This window comes from Hyperolius riggenbachi, chromosome 9, assembly GCF_040937935.1.
Source record: "Hyperolius riggenbachi isolate aHypRig1 chromosome 9, aHypRig1.pri, whole genome shotgun sequence".
Taxonomy (NCBI): domain Eukaryota; kingdom Metazoa; phylum Chordata; class Amphibia; order Anura; family Hyperoliidae; genus Hyperolius; species Hyperolius riggenbachi.
The window spans coordinates 253,291,094-253,313,828 of record NC_090654.1 but is presented as its reverse complement, the minus strand read 5'-3'; the positions used below and the strand labels follow the sequence as shown (position 1 = coordinate 253,313,828).

General features: G+C 41.8%; 1 protein-coding gene across 5 annotated transcripts in view; it reads right to left on the bottom strand.

Annotated features, from left to right (window-relative positions):
- The window catches only part of MAPKBP1 (mitogen-activated protein kinase binding protein 1), a 254,641-nt gene that overhangs the window by 4,016 nt on the left and 227,890 nt on the right, over positions 1-22,735 (bottom strand). For 2 of the 5 annotated variants that reach the window (XM_068254292.1, XM_068254293.1), the window contains 5 exons: positions 18,808-18,987; positions 15,308-15,392; positions 12,630-12,898; positions 3,693-4,532; positions 653-738 (listed from right to left, as the gene is read on the bottom strand). In XM_068254292.1, the coding sequence (XP_068110393.1) occupies positions 653-738; positions 3,693-4,532; positions 12,630-12,898; positions 15,308-15,392; positions 18,808-18,987 (1,460 nt within the window). The remainder of the gene's footprint in view (positions 1-652; positions 739-3,692; positions 4,533-12,629; positions 12,899-15,307; positions 15,393-18,807; positions 18,988-22,735) is intronic. The other 3 variants (XM_068254295.1, XM_068254296.1, XM_068254294.1) reach the window with 3 other exon arrangements.

Below are 22,735 nucleotides of genomic sequence, written 5' to 3'. Positions count from 1 at the left end.
ATCTGCGCTAAATCTGAACGAGGTGTTAAGGTAATATTTGACTTGCTTTGATCTCTCTCACTCCAAGCAGAAAACAAATAAACTGGAAGCTGAAGTCCTCTTTTATTGTCTCATACTGTCCCCCTAGTGACAAGTGGCCAAAAAATACACATTACAGCAGTACTAATTAGAAGTTAGGAAATCTAACAAAGAAGAAATAAAAAATGTGCTAAAATAAATTTGCCTGAGCACTTGCAAGCCTCTAAATAAATTAGCTGCTAAAGGGTTAGATCCCAATTGTGTCCAGATCTGTCTATTCTAGTGATATGACGTACAGTCATTAACACTATTCAAAGCACAGCACAGTACAGATAATGCGCTAATATAGCAGCTGGAGGAGGGCCCCAAGTGGGCCCATCTGGGCCAAGGGCCCTTGAGTGGTCGTAGCCTCTGCATTCCCCATTGCTATGTCGCTACCACCCAATGTGCTGCTCCTCAATGTCCTGCTGGGGAGGCGCTGTACCCCGGCACTCTTGCACATCTGAACGTGGTAGAAAAGTTGAAGCGCAGTGCGGCTTATATAGGTTGTGCCGTGTTGCTGGTCTATCTTAATAACAGGTCTCAAGGGCAAGAATGATTCTTTAAGTTTTCTCATACATAAGGTTTCACCTACCGATCGGTACAGAGTCAGAGCTTTTCGTAAGCTGTCCTGTAACTCCGAGGCAATTACTGCACATTGCTCAAAGCTGACTGGTTGTGCTGAAAATAAGAAGAATAACATTTATTAGTATGTATAACAAATGGAAGAATGAAGCACAGTAACATTCAGTATAGCAATGATTTTATATTAAACAAAAGAGCTTCTCACAAAAAGCCATACACATCATTGCCGCCAGAAAGTCCATATACAACAGATGGATCTACCCTACACCACCGTCAGTATGGGACTTGAAGGAAGAACTAAGACACCTTATGCTGTTGGAGAAATTAGATGCCACTATGAACAAAGAAAAAAAGGTACAAAAAAATTCTTTAAAAAGTGGAAGCCTTACTTATTGGACTCCTCCTCTCCAGAGGAATTAAACAGTATAGCGACTCCCTTTAAATATACCACATGGTATCCTAAAGCACATATAGCAGGCACTTTGGTCTGTAAACCTAAGATGGACAGATGCTGCCTTCAACGGCAGTGGAAGAAGTAGATGGAGTATCAATAGATAGTTTGATCAGAGAGTGGTTGGGGTGATGGGTGGGAATTGGGGGGGGGGGGGGGGGGGGGGGGGGAGTTGGGGAAGGGATATGCTACCACTTTAGCTCAACCAATGCATGTGGAATTGCCAGTTTATCATATTGTTGTCTTACCGTATGTGGATTAATGTTGGTGGTTTTCGAAAAAGAAATAAAACACTTTGGAAAAAAAAAAAAACATACACAAAAGGACCTAGGAATTCAAGATTACACCAGCAGTCAGGTACAGCCCTTGTCTTTTCACTTATTCCAAATTATTGGATTGAATCCGAATCGTTTATTTTGTTTATTATTTATTGGATAAAGACAGACAAACTAACTCCTCCAATCATCATAGGATTCCTCAAGAGATAAAATGCCTATCCATTGCTATCATTTCTGAGTTGATACACACACATAGCTAAGGAGAAGCAATGATGAGGTCTAAAATAGTTTCCCAGCTATGATAAAGTTAATGGGGGAATATGTCACTAGTGTGTGACATCACACCCCTCCTTTATAGGACAACTGAAGAAAAATATGTAGGCTGCCATATTTATTTTATTTTAAAACAACACCAGTTGCCTGGTAGCCTAGCTGATCTGGAAGTTTCATAGGAGCATATTTAAGATCATCGTATAGAACATACATGGTAAAATCTGGCCTGCGAAATCTGGCTCACAAATTGGGAATCCTTTAAAGTGAACCAGAGATGAAGCATCCTCATGTATTTTACCACATCTATCAGTGGGAACATTAGAGAAAACACCCTGCTCTCTGTTTCATTATTTACTGTTCAGATTGCTTCTAATCAGTCCTGATAAAATCCCCAACAGAGTATTCAGTCTGGCTTTGCTATAATGACTCAGCTATAATGATTCCTGAGCAGAGCCACAAGGTGGCAGGCTTCGGCTTGAAAAGACAGCACAGAAGACAGCTATAGACTAGACTTGGCTATAAAGATTCCTGAACAAAGCCAGACTGAATGCTCAGTCGGGGATTTTATCAGGGCTGAAAAGAAGCAATCTGAACAGTAAATAAAGAAACAGAGAGCAGGGTAGGTGTTTTCTCTAATGTTCCCAATGATATATTTGGTAAAATACATGAGGGTGCTTCGTCTCTGGTTCACTTTAAGGCTGAAATGAAACCGGTTGGGAAAGTATATTGATAGCCAGCTATGCAGAATTCAGCCATATAAGAAAAGGGAGTACATAAAGAAGGCGCAGATTTTTGGAAAGATCCCGTCCTCTCCCCCATAGTTTAGGTGACAAATTTCAGACAGGGCTGACCTCAAACTTTCCATTAATACCAATGTAAAACAACCAAAGGGAAGCTTCACTAAACACACAAAAACGCAAAGCTTTCTATAAAATAATGTTACATTATTCTCTTTCATTTCAATTAGCAGCTGGCTAAAAACTTCCAAAACTGTCAGGCTTGGTTGACACATAAAACAGGTGTCCAGATCTGTCCTGTCAGTTGGAAGGGTGTGCGCTGTGCATGCTGCACCCTTTCCTCTATTTTAATGGCTAGCTGCTCACAGGTCAACACTTATGTTTGCTTGTTAGTTTCTTGGGTCAAACACCGGTTAGGGTTATGCGCGGTCAGAGTCGGGACAAGGTCCTCCAGCATCCAAGGCTGAGACACCAAAGTGCGCCGCTACATCCCTCCCACCCCAGCCGTCACACACTGATTGCTATTAGAGTAAGAGGCGCCCCAGGGCCTCCTACACCTTAATCTTTAGTTATCTGGTATGCAGTTGCTGCCATGTTTCCTTTTTTCTTATTTCTCTCTGCTTCAAACACAATAGGGGAATGATAGCTGAGTGAGTCCTATACTGCGCCCTGAGGCTGGAGCCTCTCTTGCCTCTGCCTCAGCCGGACCCTGTGCGCGGTCCACGTTGCACCCCTTCCTCCATTTTAATGGTTAGTTGCTAGGGTCCCATTCAACAGGATGACCTTATCGCGGTGGAGCGATAAGGTTCAACTGCACATCCAACTGAGGATCCAACTGCGCATGTGCAAGTTCTACAAACAGAGCATAAAAAAAGCTGAAGGATTAGGTTCATCATTATTGATGACAGTCCAGCTGCACAACACACTTATCTAGCATACATAATTACTCAATGCAATTGCCGCCAGTTACTTAGACAGACCTATTTTTGTCATACATTAGGGAATGATCAGAACATTCAACTGAATTCCAACTCAAGTAAACTCATGGTAAAGATCTTTGTAAGAATCAACTATTTTGTATTTTATAATACAAGAAATGTAAATGGGTAAAATCAGTAAGTGGCAGAATTCAACGGAAAGGAAAATGAGGTGCCTCACCATTTAGGGAATTGCTTATGGAACGAGAGAGGTGTGAACAAGATGAAACAGGCCAAAGACTGGATGAAGAAAGATGAGATGGAATTGTGAGGTCACCGATACAGAGAGGAGATGGAAAGGGAGATACCACCAGGGATAGACCTCTTTGCCCACCTGAGTTCAACGTGGAGGTTGCATTAAGTGAGGGAGATCTAGGCCTAATAGTTTCAACGGGGCAAAGACCAGGGTGATTGTCAGGCGTGTGACTGATAGTCGACGCTCTACCTCTTGGAATAGGTTTTATGAGGTCTGAACACAAGTCCACTTTGTCTAGAGGTTCATTTATCTTAATATTTGTGTTGACATCTTCAGGGCTACCCTTGCTATGACCAATCAATTCTTGGTGACCCTTATCGCTTGCTGCAGGAGCAACTAGACTTTCGTTCTTACAAGTTAGATCGTTGAAAGATAATCTAGGTTTCCAGCTGCACCCTGGTGATCTCGGTGATCTTGGAGATTCCATATCTACTGAGCTTCTGCTTCTACCAAAAGAAAGCATGGGCCGGTCAGGCAGTGGCTTTCCAATGTCCAGAGTGAGATGTGCCCGGTTCTTTGCCTGAAATGTCTTTGGTGAAGGGCAATTTGCACTAGGTTGCAAAAGAGGTTTCACAACTACATTGTCTTTTATTGCTGAAGCACTCTTCTCAATGTCTATCATATTAGAAATTGTACCCAAGTCTGGTTCACATAAGTTGTTCTTTACATCTGGACCAGCAGATGACTCCGGTGTACCACCAAGGTTTAGGTTGTCTCCCACAGACACGCTCCTGGACATCTTGGCCATAAAACTTGTTGTTGGGTTCATGTAGGACCTCCCTTTAGATGTTTTCACTTCCTTGGCCTGGAATGGTGTAGACGGACATTCCACTTTCGTCAATGTAGCTGGCAAAGTTCGACGATGACTGGCCTTCTGCTCCTTTTCTGCCGCTGTCTGAGTTTGTGGACGCATTTTCACTGTCAAATGAATACAAGGAAAAACATTTGTCAATTTTTGTCAGTATTCTGTATCTAGATAAAAAACAGAGGAAGGATAAGTAAAAAATAATGTGTCACAATTATATAGGGTAAAGTCACCAGATTTTAGAACAGAAGACATTCTGAATCATTTAATTTCTGTAAACATCCGAGAACAGCTTGCAACTTATACTAGTCTCTCCAGTCTCCCACCTGCTTCCATGACTAGGAACTGAGAGCAGCATTTTCCCTCTGTAGTTTTCTTGTCTGACTACTTACTTTAGGATTTCACTTATTTTCCTTTAACAAAGAGTCTTATTCCTGGTCCTGCATTCATTAAATAAAATGGACAATGACCCTTAAAGCGAGATAAAACTGACATAACCACTTCCTCTGGTCAGGCAAAAAAAAAATCACGAATTGCCCTACATAAATTAAAACTACCAAGAGAACTAGCTGGCCTAAGACTCCCTAATATCAGATTATATAATATATCCTGCCTTTTTCGCCACACACGTGACTGGCTTTGTAATACTCACCAGTTTTCCAACGGTCACCTAGAACAATCATTTGCCGACCCTTGGCTACTCCCTTCACTTCTACACACCAAGTATGGATCATTACCCCTCCAAGTTTAAGTCCAGTGGTATGTTACGAGACACATGGGTAACATGGAAAGAAGTCCGCAAGATATTTGGCCTTTCCACACAAATTTCTAAATATATGATGTTTTGGGGTCATCCAGGCTTTAAGGCAAGCATGTCACATGAGGGCTTTGGGATATGGGAAGACAAGGGCTTAACGAAATTGGGTCAACTATTTAAACTACGAAATAATGAATGGAAAACATTCCAAGAACTCAGAAATGAATATCAACTACCAAATCATCATTATCTTTTCTATGCACAAGTAAAATCCTATACGACAACCACTGAAAGATTTATCTAAAGAAATGTCCATAAATGAATTTGGCTCCTTCTTGGCACCTGGACCATCACGGCTCCCTCTGTCAACTTTACAAAATCTTCTTCGCATAACTTCCAGAACAAAAACACAAGATCACAGAGGGCAATCTGCTCTGACCGCAGGGATGAGACCTTTCAGCCGCTGGCCTCGTGTGACATGAGCCAGTTGGCTGAAACTGACAGCGCCATATTCTCAGCCGCACTACAAAGTGACCCAAGCCTGGAGGTGCTCAGGCAGCAAGCCGCTGAGCCCCTCGCAGACGGGGCCGCTTTCAAGGTGTACTGGGACGGTGGGAGACTGTACAGTGAGTCTGTACAGCCCCCTACAGGTAGATCCCACGCGAATACCAAGTGGTTTGTGGTCCCGAGTGCGTTCAGGGGACATGTGCTGAAATCCGCACATGGTAATCCTCTGACAGGGCACTCGGGTGTCCGCAAGACACTCGCCGGTATTCGGAACCAGTTTTATTGGCCCCGGATGAACAGGGATGTAGCAAACTACTGCCGAGCATGTGCCGTCTGTCAGGAGCTGGGAAGGTCCAGGGATTCCCGCGGGGTTCCCTTAGGTCCACAGCCACTCAGCAGGGGAACCCTGCGTGGGCTGGCTGTTGACCTAACCAACCCACTGCCCGTTGTCAGCAGTCCCGGCAGACACCACGTCCGACTGCAGTGGCGCAAACGCCCTGTCCAGAACGGTCCATGTTGGGTCAACCCTGAGGGTAGCAGACCGCGACCAGTCCAGGGGAACCGAGCCACAGGCTCCAATAGGTTTTCCCGCCGTACCGGCAACTCGAGGCCCGTCAGCCAGGTTAGCGGCGCCGCCACACATCTTGCGGATGAGTGGCTAAGCCACGAACAAGGGGGAGGGCTGTCACAAACGATTGCGGGGACGCAGGCGCGTCCTGGAACCGCCCGTGAAGAAAAGAACGATCGCACTCGATTCCTGCATCGATTGCGCCTCAGATCAATAAAACCAAGATCTGATGTGCAGTATCCCTCTGCCTAGGAACAGCTGGGAAATCTGTCTTAGCTGAAATGACAGCCTGGGGGGAAGGTGTTAATTAGCTTGGACATATTCCCTGTGGAAGGCACAATTTCCCTTTTGGCTCTGGGAACCAGGTGACACCTAGATGTTAATTAGTCAGCAGAGAACTCACTCTGCCATTTGGGGAAGACAGGATGAGCTCCCAGCAGGGGGCTATTCAAAAAATCTGCTCTGCTCAGACCGGCCGGAGCCATATTAGAAAGCATGGAGTTTAGTATTTTGAGCATGTTTAAGCAATACCGTTCAGGTGAGAAATGTGAAAGTTATATCATTCTGCTGGTCCGGATCTTGTGAGTGTTTTGATATTAAATTTGGGCCACTGTCCTAAACAGAACTCTGGGAATTCCACCGTTTTTTAACCAGGCATGCAAACATGCCCAAGTTTGATATCATATTAATCGGTAGGTTCTGGGGATCGAGAATATGTAATTATTATTTGTGGGCCGGCCGCGCCGGTCTGCCTAGGGAACCTGTCAGGATTATGAGTTTGCTAAAGCCCCTGCCCAGATGTGATTACCATAGTCCGGCCTGGGGGGCCGACTCTGGAAGCCCGCCTCTGATCTCAGCTCCATTAAAAGTGAATGAGCTGCCTGGGAAGAGGTCCTCCACACTGAACCATCTTGCACTCATCAGATGCCAGCTTGAGGATATGCTGGTATCCACCTGGTCTGAACTCTGGACTTTGAAACCAAGGACTTTATGATTCTTCCCACAATAAGGACATCTTTCCAGGAACTAAGTATTTTTCTCCCTTCTTTTATTTTTCATACTGGCTATCACTGTTTTAATAATTGTTGATTTTCATAATTGTCTGTATATATTAATTATTTATATTGCGTGAATAAACGACTTTCCCCAAGTCATTCACTGTTTCGCTACCCTGCTTATCAGCACACACAGAAATGATCCCGGGTCTCTGAAGATACGCTACTGTTTGTTTGTTGTTGGCTAGACAGAATATCGTGTGTTTAACCGTTTTATTCGCAGGATTAGTCAGTCAGTTAGTGGGCCCCACGGTCCCATAGTAACCGCGGTGGTGGCAGTTTACTCTGAACCAGTAGGTGACGTTGTAATTACCCGTGTCTCACAGGCTCTCTTCTGAGTTGTCTGCGGCTAATTCTTAACGGTTCCTGCGCATTGACTGCGACCAGAGTTCGCACGATCTGTGCGCTGGCACCGTTTAGAAGGCTAAGTGCGGTCAGCCACTAGAGCTCCTGTGACAGTGGAACAATGGCGTGAATCACACTTCAAGATCATTCACAGGGCAAAGTATGCATTTAACTTGAAATATAAACAACCACCAACCTATTACAAACCTTTCTGCCCAAAATGCCAACATCCTCAGGGAGACATCTACCATTGTTTATGGACTTGTGCTACCATACAAGAATACTGGAAAAGAGTTCAACAATATATAAAGAAAATTACAAGAAAAGACCTGCCATTAATACCTCGAACAATGCTCTTCCACCATATGGACAGTCAAAAACAGCAAATACAAAGTCAAATAACTAGCTCAGAGACCTTATCTCCTCTAGTCCATGTGGTATTGGCATCAACCAAAAAAGCAATATATAACAAATGGATATATCCAGACAATCCATCAATCTGGGATCTTCAACAGGAGTTAGTGCATTTATTCACTATGGACAGATTGGAAGCTATGAAACAAAGACAAAAAAAGCAAAGACCTTCTTTAAGAAGTGGAAATATTTTATAGAGGACACTTCTAGTCCTACCGAAATATAGAATATAGTTGACCCTTTTCGATATACGGAATGGTATGCTACAAATTATCTTCTCAACACATTAGGCAGATTAAAATTGTAAAATGTAGCAGCAACAAGCAAAGGGATTGGTTCTGGACAGGTGGAGTACGGGAGGCGGGAGGGATGGGACAGGTCAGGGTGGGCTGACGGGGAAAAAATGAGTTACTGGTTATTTCATGTTTCGGGACAAAAATGATAGTGACATATGTATGACATTGTCCCAATATAGATACAAAGTTGTTAAATGGCATGTAACCAAAATGCAAATAAAATATGTTTAAAAAAACAAAACAAAACTGAGATAACGTTAAATAAAAAAAATTGTTTTCCTACTTTTTAATACCTGTACAGTTAATAGTTTTTGTGCACAAGTAATATCGTCTGTTCCCAAAGTAGTGTACAGTTTATATGCCATGAAAGCTGCCATTGCATTTTATTGCATAGCTGCTATAGTTGTATGTTAAAAAGTATTTAGTGATAATTTCTCTGTTTTCTGCTCCTTGTGCTAAGCCTGCAGCTGAGTTTCAACACTACTAGGAATGTTTACGAATTGTGGCTGATAAGGAAATGTAAACAAAAGACAATTTAATCAAATCCTCAGCATTGAAAATAAGCTTTCTACTGGAGAAAAAAAAGTGCTGTGTTTACTGTTTGAATGCTGTTCTGCTACCATGTTTTTCCAGTAGTAGGTTTTGTGCTGTAAATAATTTTTTTTTTTCCTCTTAAGAAGAAAGGCTGAGTTTAATACCACTTTAAAAGGAACCCGAGGTGTGAGATCTTAGAAAGCTACCATATTGATTTCCTTTTAAACAATTACCAGTTGTCTGGCAGTTCTGCAGATCTTTCTGGGCAGTAGGGTCTAAAATACACAAGTGAAACAAGGATGCAGCTAATCTTGTCAGATTTGTCAGACATCTGATCTGCATGATGGTTCAGGGTCTATGGCTTAAAGAGACTCTGTAACAACATTTTCAGCCTTATTTCTTCTATCCTATACCTGTTCTAATGTGGTCTGTCTTACTGCAGCCTTTCCTAGTTGCACAGTGGCTGTACTATCTCCGTTATATAATCTAATCTTCTTTCCTCTGATGGCTTTGTCGGGCTCAGGCACTAGGGTAAGAATGTGCTGCTCTGTTTGTAATAGGATAGCCGCTATACACACCCTCTCCACGCCCCCTGCAGGCTCTGTATGAGCTCCTCTCAGCCTATCACATGCCATGTCTTGTTTGTAAACACTGCCTAAACTGGCAATTACAAGCCAGGATTGCAGCAGGGAGTGGCAGAAACAGCACAGAGGGGCCCAGAAGAACATGATGAAGTACAGATTATCTTTAAAGTATTAGCGGCAGGGGATCAGTAGGACAGCCAGGCATTGTGCAATATTTAAAAGTAAACATACATGTCAGCCTCCATATCCCTCTCACCTCGGATTCCCTTTAGGGCGCATTTGCACTAGCCGGATGCTTTCTGCATCCAGCTTTCCACATCCCGTCTCCCTGCTGTTTTCTTCGGGGACAAAGCGGAATTCCAGATGCAGCTGTACACTACACTGCAGAAGGAATTGGATACGTGCTGCAGAAATCTGCAGCATGCAACCCATTTTTTTTTTCCTCGCAGCGCACTGTATTGCTCCGCAATCGCACCTCCACATTCAATGGAGTTAGACGTGTTTGAAGGTGCCCATTAACGGTAAAATTTTTCCTTCAGATTCAATCTTTCAATGCACTTTGAACAATCAAAATTAATCAGATTGGCAATTATCGACTGTTCTACTTAATGGAACAATTTAACCACTTAACCACAATGTTACGTATTAAAACGTCATGATTGAGCCTGTTAACGGCAACATGATGTTTTAATACGTTGCGCGTCCCCACCGCCGCTCAGCATCTGTGCGCGCTGCTCCCGCCATCGTTTCTGTTGGGATTCTGAGTTCAGCGATTGGGGAAGGACGACCAAGCGGTCCTCTACCCAATCGCAATGCCTGGAATGGACATGGCCGATCAGCGGCCACGTCCACTCATAAAACAGGAAACAGTAACAGTGTAGATAAATGTAGGAAAAAAGGTGAACACTTCCTATAAACGGGAAAGTGTTCACTAGTGCCATCTTGTGGCCAAAAAGTAAAATTACACATACAGGCACATACACAATACTAATAAAATTAATAACTTTCATTACCAACCCCCCCCCCCCCCCACACACACACACACACACACACACACACACACCAAAAAAAAAAACACTTGTAAACAAAAACAAAAAAACAAAAAAATCAGTTTAAAAAAAAATACATAATTAGGGACTCCGCTTTTTTAATCTATATTTTATAAGGGAAAATTACTTTTACTTTACTACATAGGGGCTTCTAATTATGGACCGGAATAGGAAAAAAAAAACGAAAAATAACACCTTTATTTCAAAATAATATATTGTCACCATACATTGTGATAGGGACATAATTTAAACGGTTTAATAATCAGGACAACTGGGCAAATAAATGTGTCGGTTTAATGCACAGGAGAACGTTTAATTTTAAACCTATAATGGCCTAAAACTTCGAAATAATGAATTTTTTTTATTTTCTTATTTTTCTCATTAAAACGCATTTGGAATAAAAAAAATTCTTAGCAAAATGTACTAACCACAGAAAGCCTAATTGGTGGCGAAAAAAAACCAAAGTATAGATCATTTTCTTATGATAAGTAGTAATAAAGTTATTACGGGAGTAAAAGGGAGGAGCACTGACAGGTGAAACTTGCTCTGGTCCGTTAGGGCCTAGTTCCCCAACCCTGTCCTCAAGTCCCACCAACAGTTTTGCAGAAAACCACAAACATGAATACATAATGGCCCTGACAACAGGAGATTCCACCCCATTCTTCTCTACCTGGTACCCATGGCTGGTATCCAAATATGGGAAGCACCTATGGGTAAATCTTAAAAATACGGACAGGGAGTAACAATAAGCCCAAGGTGGTCCCAGAGGGGAATATACTATATATTATTCTATTATTTATTTGGGCAGCACGGTGGCGTAGTGGTTAGCTCTCTCGCCTTGCAGCGCTGGGTCCCTGGTTCGAATCCCAGCCAGGGCACTATCTGCAAAGAGTTTGTATGTTCTCTCCGTGTTTGCGTGGGTTTCCTCCGGGCACTCCGGTTTCCTCCCACATTCCAAAAACATACGGATAAGTTAATTGGCTTCCCCCTAAAATTGGCCCTAGACTACAGTACTTACAATACATAGTATAGACATATGGCAATGGTAGGGATTAGATTGTGATCTCCTTTGAGGGACAGTTAGTGATAAGAGATTATAAATATATACAGCGCTGCGTAATATGTCGGGCGCTATATAAATACTAAATAATAATAATATTAAGACATACAGCATGGACTACGATCAAGGAACCCCCACAAGGGAGATCAATATATTATTCTTTGTACTTAAACTAAACTAGTGAAAGGTATAAAAGGAACTGATTTTTTTTCTCCTAACAGGTTACTATCTCTGAACTGATTGACTGTTAATACCTATGTGAGAGAAGCCTCACGGATATACAATATATTCATAATAATAAGAATAACTTTGTTTGTATGTGTGTTAGTCTATTAGAATAATAGTTATATGCTGTAAATATTGCAAGTTCTACATTTGGTGTCATATTACCAGCTATGTATGACTTAATATTTCAATAAACACCTTTTTGAAAGTAAAAAAAGAAAACCACAAACATGCACGGGTGAGGTAATTAGTGTCTCAGCAGAGCTGATTAACTACCTCTGTGAATTTCCACAAAACATGCCCCGTTGGTGGGCCTTGAGGACAAAAATGGGGAACACTGCGTTAGGGTAAGAACCCTTGGGGGTGAACTGGTTAAGAAGGTTTTACATTTCGATTCGATCATAAAATCCGACTTTCAGATTTTTTTTTTCCCCTTTCGAATCGAGGAAGATTTAACAACGATTTGCGTCACACATGGTGCAGTTTTCTATACAATTCGATCATAAAAATCTCGTCGAAAGATCAAATCCAAAGGAAAAATTGACTTTTTGTCTTCAGCGCAAGTTCAGGTCAACCTCAGAAACCAATCTAAAAGTCTGACAGGACTATGTACACTAGGCTTTCAAACCCATCTGGATTCAAATTATGGGGGTGAATATAGCCAGATAAGCCCTGCAGTGCATATACTGTGAAATGAGCACAAATGCTGCAAGATAAATCCCTGAACCATAAAATGAAACTGGTGACTGAGCGATTACTTCAGCCTTTCAATCCAGCAGCAGCTACCAATGAGGTTTCATCCACTTTTGTTTTTACCTTCATGCACAAGATCATGTACAGACTGTGTCTTCCTTATGTTTGACACTGCTGATGGTCCCATTTTCCCCATCTTGATCTCAGCTGGCTGCTTCCTCTTCCTGTGGTAGGCCGGTTTTAGGGGGCTGACCCCTTCTTGATCCATCATGTCGTGATTTTTCGTTCTATCAGAGCCAGTAGTTTGGGTGGTGTATAAAAATGGACTCTGATTACTCTCTGGACTGACCTCCTGATCAGACATCTCTGTGGTGCAAGGCTCGGGCAGACCCCTGAAACAAGAAGTAATAGGTTTTGTGGATTACAAAGTATAGTTATTATTATGAATTTATAAAGCTCTCACATTCACTAATGTTAAAGCGGACCTGAACTCGGAACTTTCTCTCTGCTCTTAAAAATAAGCAACAGCATAATAACCTTTAAAGAAAAACATTTGTTTTTCTGCAATAAATCTGCAGCGTCTACTTCCTGCTTTCATGGAAGCTGACATATTTTCATCCTGTGCTTTCAAATTAGCTGCTCTGCCATGGCAGATGAAACTCCTGAGCTGACAGCTGAGAGATCAAATTATGGTGGTGATTAGTCACAGGTGAGGCGGAATTAGACAGGCTAAAGTAAACGCTCTAAATACATACATGGTGCATTTCTCGATCGTTTCCTTCTGTCCTGTGCAAGAGTTCAGGTCCACCTTAAAGCAGTCTAACACCCAGCATTTCAACTTTGCTTTTAAAGATTGCTTACAGCTTAGAAACGATTATGCCAGATTTTTTTTTAAGCAGAAATTCACTGAATGGGTTAAACAAGACATTTGAGTGTTGCATTTAGCTAGAAATCCGCATCTGTGCTGAGGTTTAGATACAAATGTATCATGTTTGGAATGCAAATACACCTCTGAAAAGCCTGTCTGGGAAGCCCTCTGTGCTCTCTCAGAGAGGCTTTTGTTTATTTACATTCCAAACATGATACATTTGTATCTAAAGCCCAATCTACACGATCCGATTCTTTGTACGATTCGATTACGATTCTATTTACGATCCGATTAAATCCGCCATGTCCGATCGGAATTCGATTCAATTTGCCATTGTCTTGCAATGGCAAATCGAATTGAATTGAATCCCGATCGGACATGTGGGATTTAATGGGATCGTAAATAGAATCGTAATTGAATCGTACAAAGAATCGTATCGTGTAGATGGGCCTTTAACCTCAGCACTGACGAAATGCTGGGTGTTAGACCACTTTAAATGAAAAATATCAAGTTTGTTCTTTAAAAGTGATTTAGCTGCAAAAGCTACTTGAAGGTCTTTCGATGTTTGCGTTATGTAGGCAATCTCTCTACCAGAGTATTAGGAGTGTGTGTGTTGGGGGGGGGGGACTGGCGCCCAAGTAGAAGAATATGGGTAATATTACAGATATTCTACCGGACACCCTATTTGCAGAGTCCTTTTTTACTTGAATGCCTAATCAGACCTCCAATGTCTGCACTGTGTTCAGCAGAGTACAGTCTCCCTTTTTCCCTGTGGCCCTGCAGTGTTATGGTCCTGGGCACAAGTAGTCACTTCTAGTGTCTGTGGAAGCAGGAAATGATCACTGCTGTTCAGACAAGAGAGGAAATGCCAAAGCACTGAATAAAGTGAACCAGTATTTATGAAAAAATGGGTCCAGAAGTAGATGAAGGATGAGCATCCCACGTGGGGGCATATTCACAAAAGCACTGCAAACTCAACATGTGCAGATAACTCCAGCTACGTTTACTGCAATTTCCACAGCACATGCAACACGTTCCTTGAATAACAGGCAATGCGATGTATGTATAAAGCAAGTTAGGCAATTTGCTTAAAGGACAACCGAAGTGACATGTGACATGATGAGATAGACATGGGTATGTACAGTGCCTAACACACAAATAACTATACTGTGTTACTTTTTTCTTTCTCTGCTGGAAAGAGTTAAACATCAAGTATGCAAGGGAGTTTCTGTCTGGGTTGGACTACAGCATAACCTTCACTGATAAGTAATTAAGCCATAAAACATTTTACTGGCAGTAAATGGCTTCGGATAGCGGGGAAAGAGATAAAACGGGTTAATGGTTTTTAAGGTCTGGCATACTTAAGTGAAGGTGTTATTGAGCAGAGACAATGAAACTGTAAAAAGTTAAAAACTATGTAAACATAAAATAAAACCATGAAATCTAAAAAACAAAAAAGAAAAAAAGGTCATTTTTAGGAGGAGGAGGATAGATACAATTGTTTATCTCATCAGTTTATTTTCACCTCGGACGTCCTTTAACGCTTACATAAATTATACCGCTGTAACCTTAACGTGTGCTGTCTCAGTGGGTCACATATATACAAAACAGGTAGTTAACTCCTACAGGCAGTAAGGAACTGTCACTAAAGGGAAAAAAAGTTTACGGCCGCGATTTTTGTTGCCTAAGTACATAATACTGTTAAATAATTTAAGGCCATCAGAATTAATCTATAACTGTTTGAATGCTATATTTGGACAATGTTCTGGAGCTCCGAGCGGTTCCCCGTGTGTCAGTGCTTTGTATTCAGATGAGTCCTTAATGTAGGGCTGAGTCAGAACACATGTAGAATACAATGTCAGCCCGGATAGCGCTAAACGCTTCATTTTCATCAATGGATCGTAATCGGTTATTACTTAGGCGCTATACAAACCTGAGTGTCGGTATCTGGGCCTGAGCTAAGAAGCGTGATGAGATGCTGGCACTTTCTGTCCTCACTGAGGTCACGGCTGGTCCTTCTGTGGATACAAAGTTAATAAACATACAGCTATGCAAAATAAAACAAACACCAAAATACCGTAGAGAGGCCCTTATATATAAACTCATTCAGAGTAGAGGAAAAGGGAGCTAAACATTAGGCAGAATTTGGGATCACCATGAACTGCCTAAATTCTTGTGGAGAACCTGAGATGAGCAGTTTTGTTTTTGTTTTTTTACACTTTTTACTAGATTCAGGAATGAAAAATATGTCAAAATTTTTATGTAAACTATATTTACTGAAATCAGTAGACAGATTCACCCCTGTTCTGATATTTTATTTATAAAGCTGAAGCAAGGCTAAAGAGGAAGAAACTGCAGGAATTGCCACTAGGGAGAACAGCACTGGGTTTCAGTCAGGGCTCATTTCCACTATAGCGAATCCGCATGCGTTGTCCGCATGCGGATTCGCACAGCCAATACAAGTGGATGGGCCTGTTTACACTTGTGCGTTGTGCGGAGCGTTTTTGTGTGCGGGGAAAATCTGCACAGCAGAGCCGTCAGAATTCGCTCCCCGCACACCGCTAAGCGAATCGCATACAATGTATCTGATAGGGAAATCGCATGCGGTTTTGGCATGCGTTTTTCCCCGCAATTTCGCATAGGAGGTAATGTTAATTTACAAAGGCAGTAACATGGTTAAAATCGCCCACCTACTACCCTATGCGAAATCGCGGGAAAAACCGCATGCAAAATCGCACCCGCATGCGATTTCGTCTGCGGTGATTTCCCGGCGATTCCGCACCGCACAAGTGGAAATGCAGCCTCAAAGGACAACTGAAGTGAGAAGAATAAGAAGGCTGCTATATTTATTTCCTTTTAAACAATGCCAGTTTCCTGGCAGCCCTGCTGATCTATTTGGCTGCAGCAGTATTTGAATCACACCTGAAACAGGCATGTGGCTAATCTTGTCAGATCTGACAATGTCAGAAACATCTGATGTGCTGCATTCTCGTTCAGGGTCTATGGCAAAAAGTATGAGAGGCAGAGGATCAGCAGGACAGCCAGGCAACCGGTATTGCTTAAAAGGAAATATAGCAGTCTTCAAATCCCTCTCTCCTTTAAGTCTCTCACATCAATATAAAAGTAAACATATGATGACAAAGTACATAATCAGAGTCAACCTTCAGTTAAAACTAGAATTAGAGATTTGTGACATGGTTTGGATGAAGTCCTTCATTATCTGCAGGAAGTCCCTCTCATTTGACTTTTCAAACCTTCCTGTTGGCCTGTTAAAGTGATGAAGGACTTCAGTGGCCAATAGGAAAGCTCAAATCATTTAATGGTTAGCTATACTTACATCTGCTCTAATCTGTGGAACTACAGACCATTTAGACAACCAGTCTTCACTGAAGGCTACTTCTGATCATGGCATGTATTATGAGTTTTGCTTGTATTGCTTAGGCTTACTTTGTACTTAGTGTTGACTAACTTGCTTACATGTGTGTCGCGTAGGCACCTAGACATACCCACACGGGGCACACGGTCAGCTATGTGGGCATTCAAGAGTCCAAAGCACTGAAAGAATGACTTGTATAAGTTGCCTGGAAGGTTGTGTATGCCTAGCAATTAGCCCCGCCCCTTCTAACTTCCCAAGTTAAGTGAGGGTGACCATTAGAGAAGAACCATTATAAAGAATTTCAGGTAGGAAGGGGTGTTAATAACAAAGGAGGGAAGATTAAACATCAAACTCTGGCACAAAACCAGGGATGGTAACAAGATGCAAATTCGGTCTGATTGGATGAAAAATTAGTTTTTAAGCAAATATATACAGTAGAAAGCAGACCAATCAAATGCTGGTCCACTTTCAAGTTGCATTCAATTAGCATACAATTTGCATCTCATTGACCTCTTCTGAAGCGGGAGATGCTCCCCCCAAGGTATACTAAGGCTTTCTGGTCCCTGGGTTCCCTCATCTCCTCCACTGCTTGTAAGTTCCTATACACGTGTCTCTTTCACGCTGTTTTACGGACAAGTAGTTGCTACTTTGGACCATTGATTGGTTGGTTGTTTGCCTGTTTGGGAATCCTATTTATATTTTATTATTATAACTTCTTGCACTTTGCATACTTGCACATTGTATTGTATGTATGTGGTGTACTACTGCTATTCCTATTATGCAAATTATTAGGAGGAGAGGAGGACATTTTTGTTACCTTACTGACTCATTGTATTTACCTGTATGATTATCAGGGTTACCAGCACTGTCACTTGTTAGTGATTTTTTATTGTTTTTAACTTGATTACAGATGGAATTTAATAAAGATTGTGATTTATACTTCAATAATTGGTCAGTGTGGTGCTAATGTTTGGGCAATTTTTTCTTTATTTGTCCACGAGACGCAAACAGTTCTCAGTTAATGCTGAATTATGCAAATGTTTAATGCAAATGTATGCATCTTGAAAATAGACTTGATTGACTCATTATCAAACTGCAGACATTTACACCAGCACAGCGTTGTATGCATCTGACCATCCCTAATCCTGGGTCACAGGGGACTGAAAGGACCACCATCACATAAAATTGTAACATTTAAAATGCATGTAAACACATAAGAAATACATTTCTTTTAGAGTAAAATGCACTATAATTTACTTTTTTCCTATGTGTATATCTGCGTGGAAAATTCTCAGTATTTCCTTTATGCTTTACAAAAGCACTCCCCGGAAAAGATCTATACAAAGATTCCAAGCTGCCTCCTCACTCAATTGCACACTGTTCTGGCATTTGGACTTGACTTAACTGCCATTCACGGAGTGTTTTGAAAATTAAGAAAATACTGAGAAAATGGGGACCTGCACAGCATTGGGTTTTAATGTGGCGGCTGGTCAGTTTTCTGGCATTTCCAAAGCTATATACATATATACTTACAGCAAGGGGCCACATTTACCCTTGTAATGGTACGTGGGCCAAAACAGAGAGCTTACACTTCATTCACCAAGTGATTGACAGAACGGAAGGCGTATACGGGATGTGAGCAGGGAGGGAGTATAAAGGGTGAGAGCACAGAGGGTGTATAAGGAGGTGAGAGCAGGGAGGGAGTGACAGTGAAGTGAGGATAAATGTGTGAGGTAAGTGCAGAAACTGGAGGGATGCAAGCAAACCAAGCAGAGATAATAAGGCCAACATATACAGATAACTGTTGAAAATATGAACTAAGCTATAAAAAAAAACCTGCCTAAAGCAACAAACCAGATGCATTCTGTTATCAATGATCTCAGAATCTGGAATCTGATAGGTTGCTGTAGGCAGTATACCAAGTTCCCCGATCCAACCAGGAACAAGCCTCTCACACCAATGCTTTTAACTTTCTAATATCCATGCTGGATTTCTCCATCTCAATGTGAATGATGAACTATGACAGGAAGTTACTAGTGAATAGGTGACATAACAACCTGGGCCATTGTTAGCCGACAGATTTCCAAAGTGCTGTTTGAGGAAGATTTCCTGATCGGGGGTCTGTGGGATATCACCATCTAGAACCAGGCAGGGGGTGTCCAGCTCCTCAACCTCTGCTTGCTCTTCTAGATCTGACGAGTTCCCATCTACACTCAGGGGCTCCGTGCTTTCCGAATCTTCTCAGAACCAACAAGTGAGATAAAACAGCACCGTAAGTGGAGAGAATTGGAATGCGGAATGGGGTTACGATACATTCTGAAATGGAGGACTCCAGAGCTTGTGCCTACTAAGAACTAACGCATGCAACGTGAGTGTACAAAGGCTTCACAATTCACTGTGCCTACATATCACTAAATGCATAGCCAATGAGCCAATTCAAAGCTACGATAAGTACACAGCATCTAGCCACCCTCCATGTGATCATGTGTAGGGATGGTCGTGTCTAGGAGAACTCATGGAGAAGCATGTGATCAGTTTGGTCAGGTGATAGATCTGGAAAGCTCTGATTTGCTCGTCATGATCATCTGCTAAAGTGTGATGTGATCACAGCAAATCAGAGTTTGCAAATCTATCAGCTGATCAAACCAATAACCTGCTTCTCCATGAGTTCTTCTAGACATGACCATTACTAATCATGTGTTAAGCTACGCACACACATGCGACAACGATCGTTCGTTGTGAACGACGAACAAACTTTTAATTGAGGAAAGAACGGCCTAAGTAAAGTTCATTTTTAAAAGTGTGTAACGATCCGATCGTTAGAACGAACGTTACATCACGTAAAGCAACTATTGCGCTTGCGCATAAAAATGAAAAGTTCCATGGAAAAATAGCAAAATGCACATGTCAAGCCTAGTACGAACGACCGTTTTCCAACGATGTACTACTTTTGCAAACGATCGTCGTTGGAAAAAATCCGCCAAGTTAGATCGTTCATTTTTAACGATCTAGCTCGTCCGTCGTTAGACTTAATGGTCGTTGGCTGCTTTTTTTTTTTAAAAACGATCGTCGTTTGAAACGATCGGGGAACGATCGTTTCAAACGACTATAGTCGCATGTGTGTACGCACCTTTAGGCTTAGTACTTACTGTTCAACATAAATAAAACATTTTTTTACAAAAAAAAAAAAAAAAATAACTATGAATTATCTGGTTTAGTCTTCAAAATGCATTTTTAATATTGCAAATACAGAACAAAGAAAAATACTGTGACCAATAATTTACTTTTTCTTTTTTGTTTCCTCTAGGTGATATTTTCCCATCTTATTGATAAAATGACTTTCATGCCACCAGCAAGCAGAAAAATATTCAGAATAATTTTGAAGGTGCTTTTCAGCTACTTTTTGGTAGTTTTTCCATTTGCAGAGTGCTGGAAAGGTATTTTAAACAGAAAATGAAAACATCTCCTCGGAGAAAACTTGGGAGAAAAAGTGAATTAAATAAGGGTCTGAATTTCTTATCAAGTAAAACAGTATTTTATTTAAGGGGATTAAGTATATTGTTTCATATATATGTATGCACGTTACTACTATAACCATATTGGACCCAGTAGCGTGGCTAGTTGCAAGTTTTACATTGTGCCCCCCCAAGCACTCTATACATAACAATTGATTCGGCCCACCAAAACCTGCCCACTGTGTCAGAGGTACAAGATGGGGATGGGGAACAGTTTGTTAATTATTACAACTATTCAAAGCATCTATACAAGTGATTATTACCAGCACAGGACCAATAAAGAGCTAATACTGTGGTTAATGGAGGGCTCCTCTGGTCCAAAGGCTCCGGTACAGTTGTAACTCTGCACCCCCTATTGCTATGCCACTGACTGGGCTCTTCAGTAGAGAACTCTGGAATAGGTGCCAAATAGTAGTGATGATCGAACACCTAGATGTTCGGTTAGGTTCGGCTGACGTCATGCAGCCCGCCTGCCCCCTGCCGTCACCAGGGGGCGCCGGTCCTCCCGAGAGCCGGCCTGCCCACCCCCTTCCCGGTGGCGGGAGGGGACGGGCGGGCTGGATGACGTCAGCCGAACCTAACCGAACCGAACATCTAGGTGTTCGATCATCACTACCAAACAGATGCAGGCTAGTCCTAAAGATTTTAAATGGCACGAGTCTGAGCTGAAGCCTGGTCTCACACTTTACAATAGATCTTAGGGAGGGTTTGGGATGAATACTGTATACTTACTTGCTCCCTGGCAGTTTGAAGATCGCTCAATATTGCTGCGGCACACCACTAACAACTGCTGGCTCCCTGTGCCAGCAGTTGTTAGTGGCTGCAACTTGTATTTCCTGACACAGCTCCCATCTATGTATTAGAATGATAAGAGCTGTGACTGGAAATTGACATGGAAGCTGCATTGTCTGCTTTATCTGAAGAGGGAGCCAGCAATTGTCATTAGTTATTGAACCCAGAGATCGAGGGACCTGCCAGCATGTAGACTGCCAGGGAGGAGGCAAGTATACTCTATTCTGCTTCCTGGGAGTTACTTTACTGCTGCTATAACATTTTATCAACCCTGCAATTTTAGCAAACTTGCACACAATGAAATATGAAAGCTGCCATTTGGAAAAAAAAAAAAAAACAACAACTTTGCACCACGGAAATCTGTTTCCTAACTGCTATGCGGATCCTCTGTTTTTTAACATTTTCTGAATTGCTGATCCAGAACAAACATGATATAATATGATGACAACAGATAAGTTGTTTTGACCGATTTCCCTGGCTGTCGCTGCTTCAGTTCAGTTACCCAAAGTACTGAAACCCAAGGATCAGCATAACACAGTCCCTAGTGATATTATAGCAATGGCAGCTTCCATATTCCTTCCACTGCAGATTCCCATTAAACATACACAACATTAAATTGGCACACATCCCAAGGAACTGAGAAATAATTGTCAGACTTTCATGAGACCAACAGAAGGACTCTGGGAAATAAAAGGACAACTGGGAAGAGGAGACAAACAGGAGAAGGTGATCAATGCAAGGGAACTTGCAAACAGAAACTAAGCAACATTCTCCATTACAAAAATACTTGTGGCATTTTCCATTTGTTTTTGTTTTTTGAGTGTGTGTGTGTAAAGCAATCATCATTTTACGCATCTAACTATGTAAAACTTGCAAGACAAAACCACACACAGAAGCATGCATTTGGTGAGACAATCTGTGCACACTAGTATATCGGTCATCCCGGCTCCAGTTTATATCCCAGTGACCTCCTCATCTCACTGCACTCTATGAATGCCATAACTCTATAGGTTTTCATTGCATTTCACAAAAATAAAATAATGAAATAAAAGCATAAACGTACATAATAAAGAGTAATGTTGCAGAAGACCACATGTGGACAAGTCCTCCCCCCTCCCCCCCCCCCCCCCCCACCACTAGTCTGCAAGCAGGCCCGGATTTACATCACAGGAGCCAATAGACACAGATATCCTGGCCCTCCATGAACCTACAAACACCTGCTGAACTGCACCGCAAGTGTGCTGCCTTGTCCAGCTGTCACTTCTTCCTTATTAAAGGAATACTATCGATGTATGCATTTATTTTTAAATGCTGTATGTTGTAGCACACATTAGGGCAAGTACTAGGAGCAATTTGATTCCTCACACAGCTGTTCCTCTCAGCTGTAAAATCCTCCGTCAGTTTTGGCGTCAGTGTTGGATACAAAATGTATCTAATGGTGGCCATACATGGTACAATTTTTTTCATACAATCTTACCATTTCTATGTAATATAAGGGAACTGCCTAAATGATCCTTTCAGTATATTCACTTAATTTACCCTTATACAACATAGAAATGGTAAGATTGTATGAAAAAATTGTACCATGTATGGCCACCATAATACTGAGGGCTCCCAGAGGGCTAGACCATATCTCTGCAAAGGGGAGATTCTATCAACTCCTCAGTTTATAGTTTAA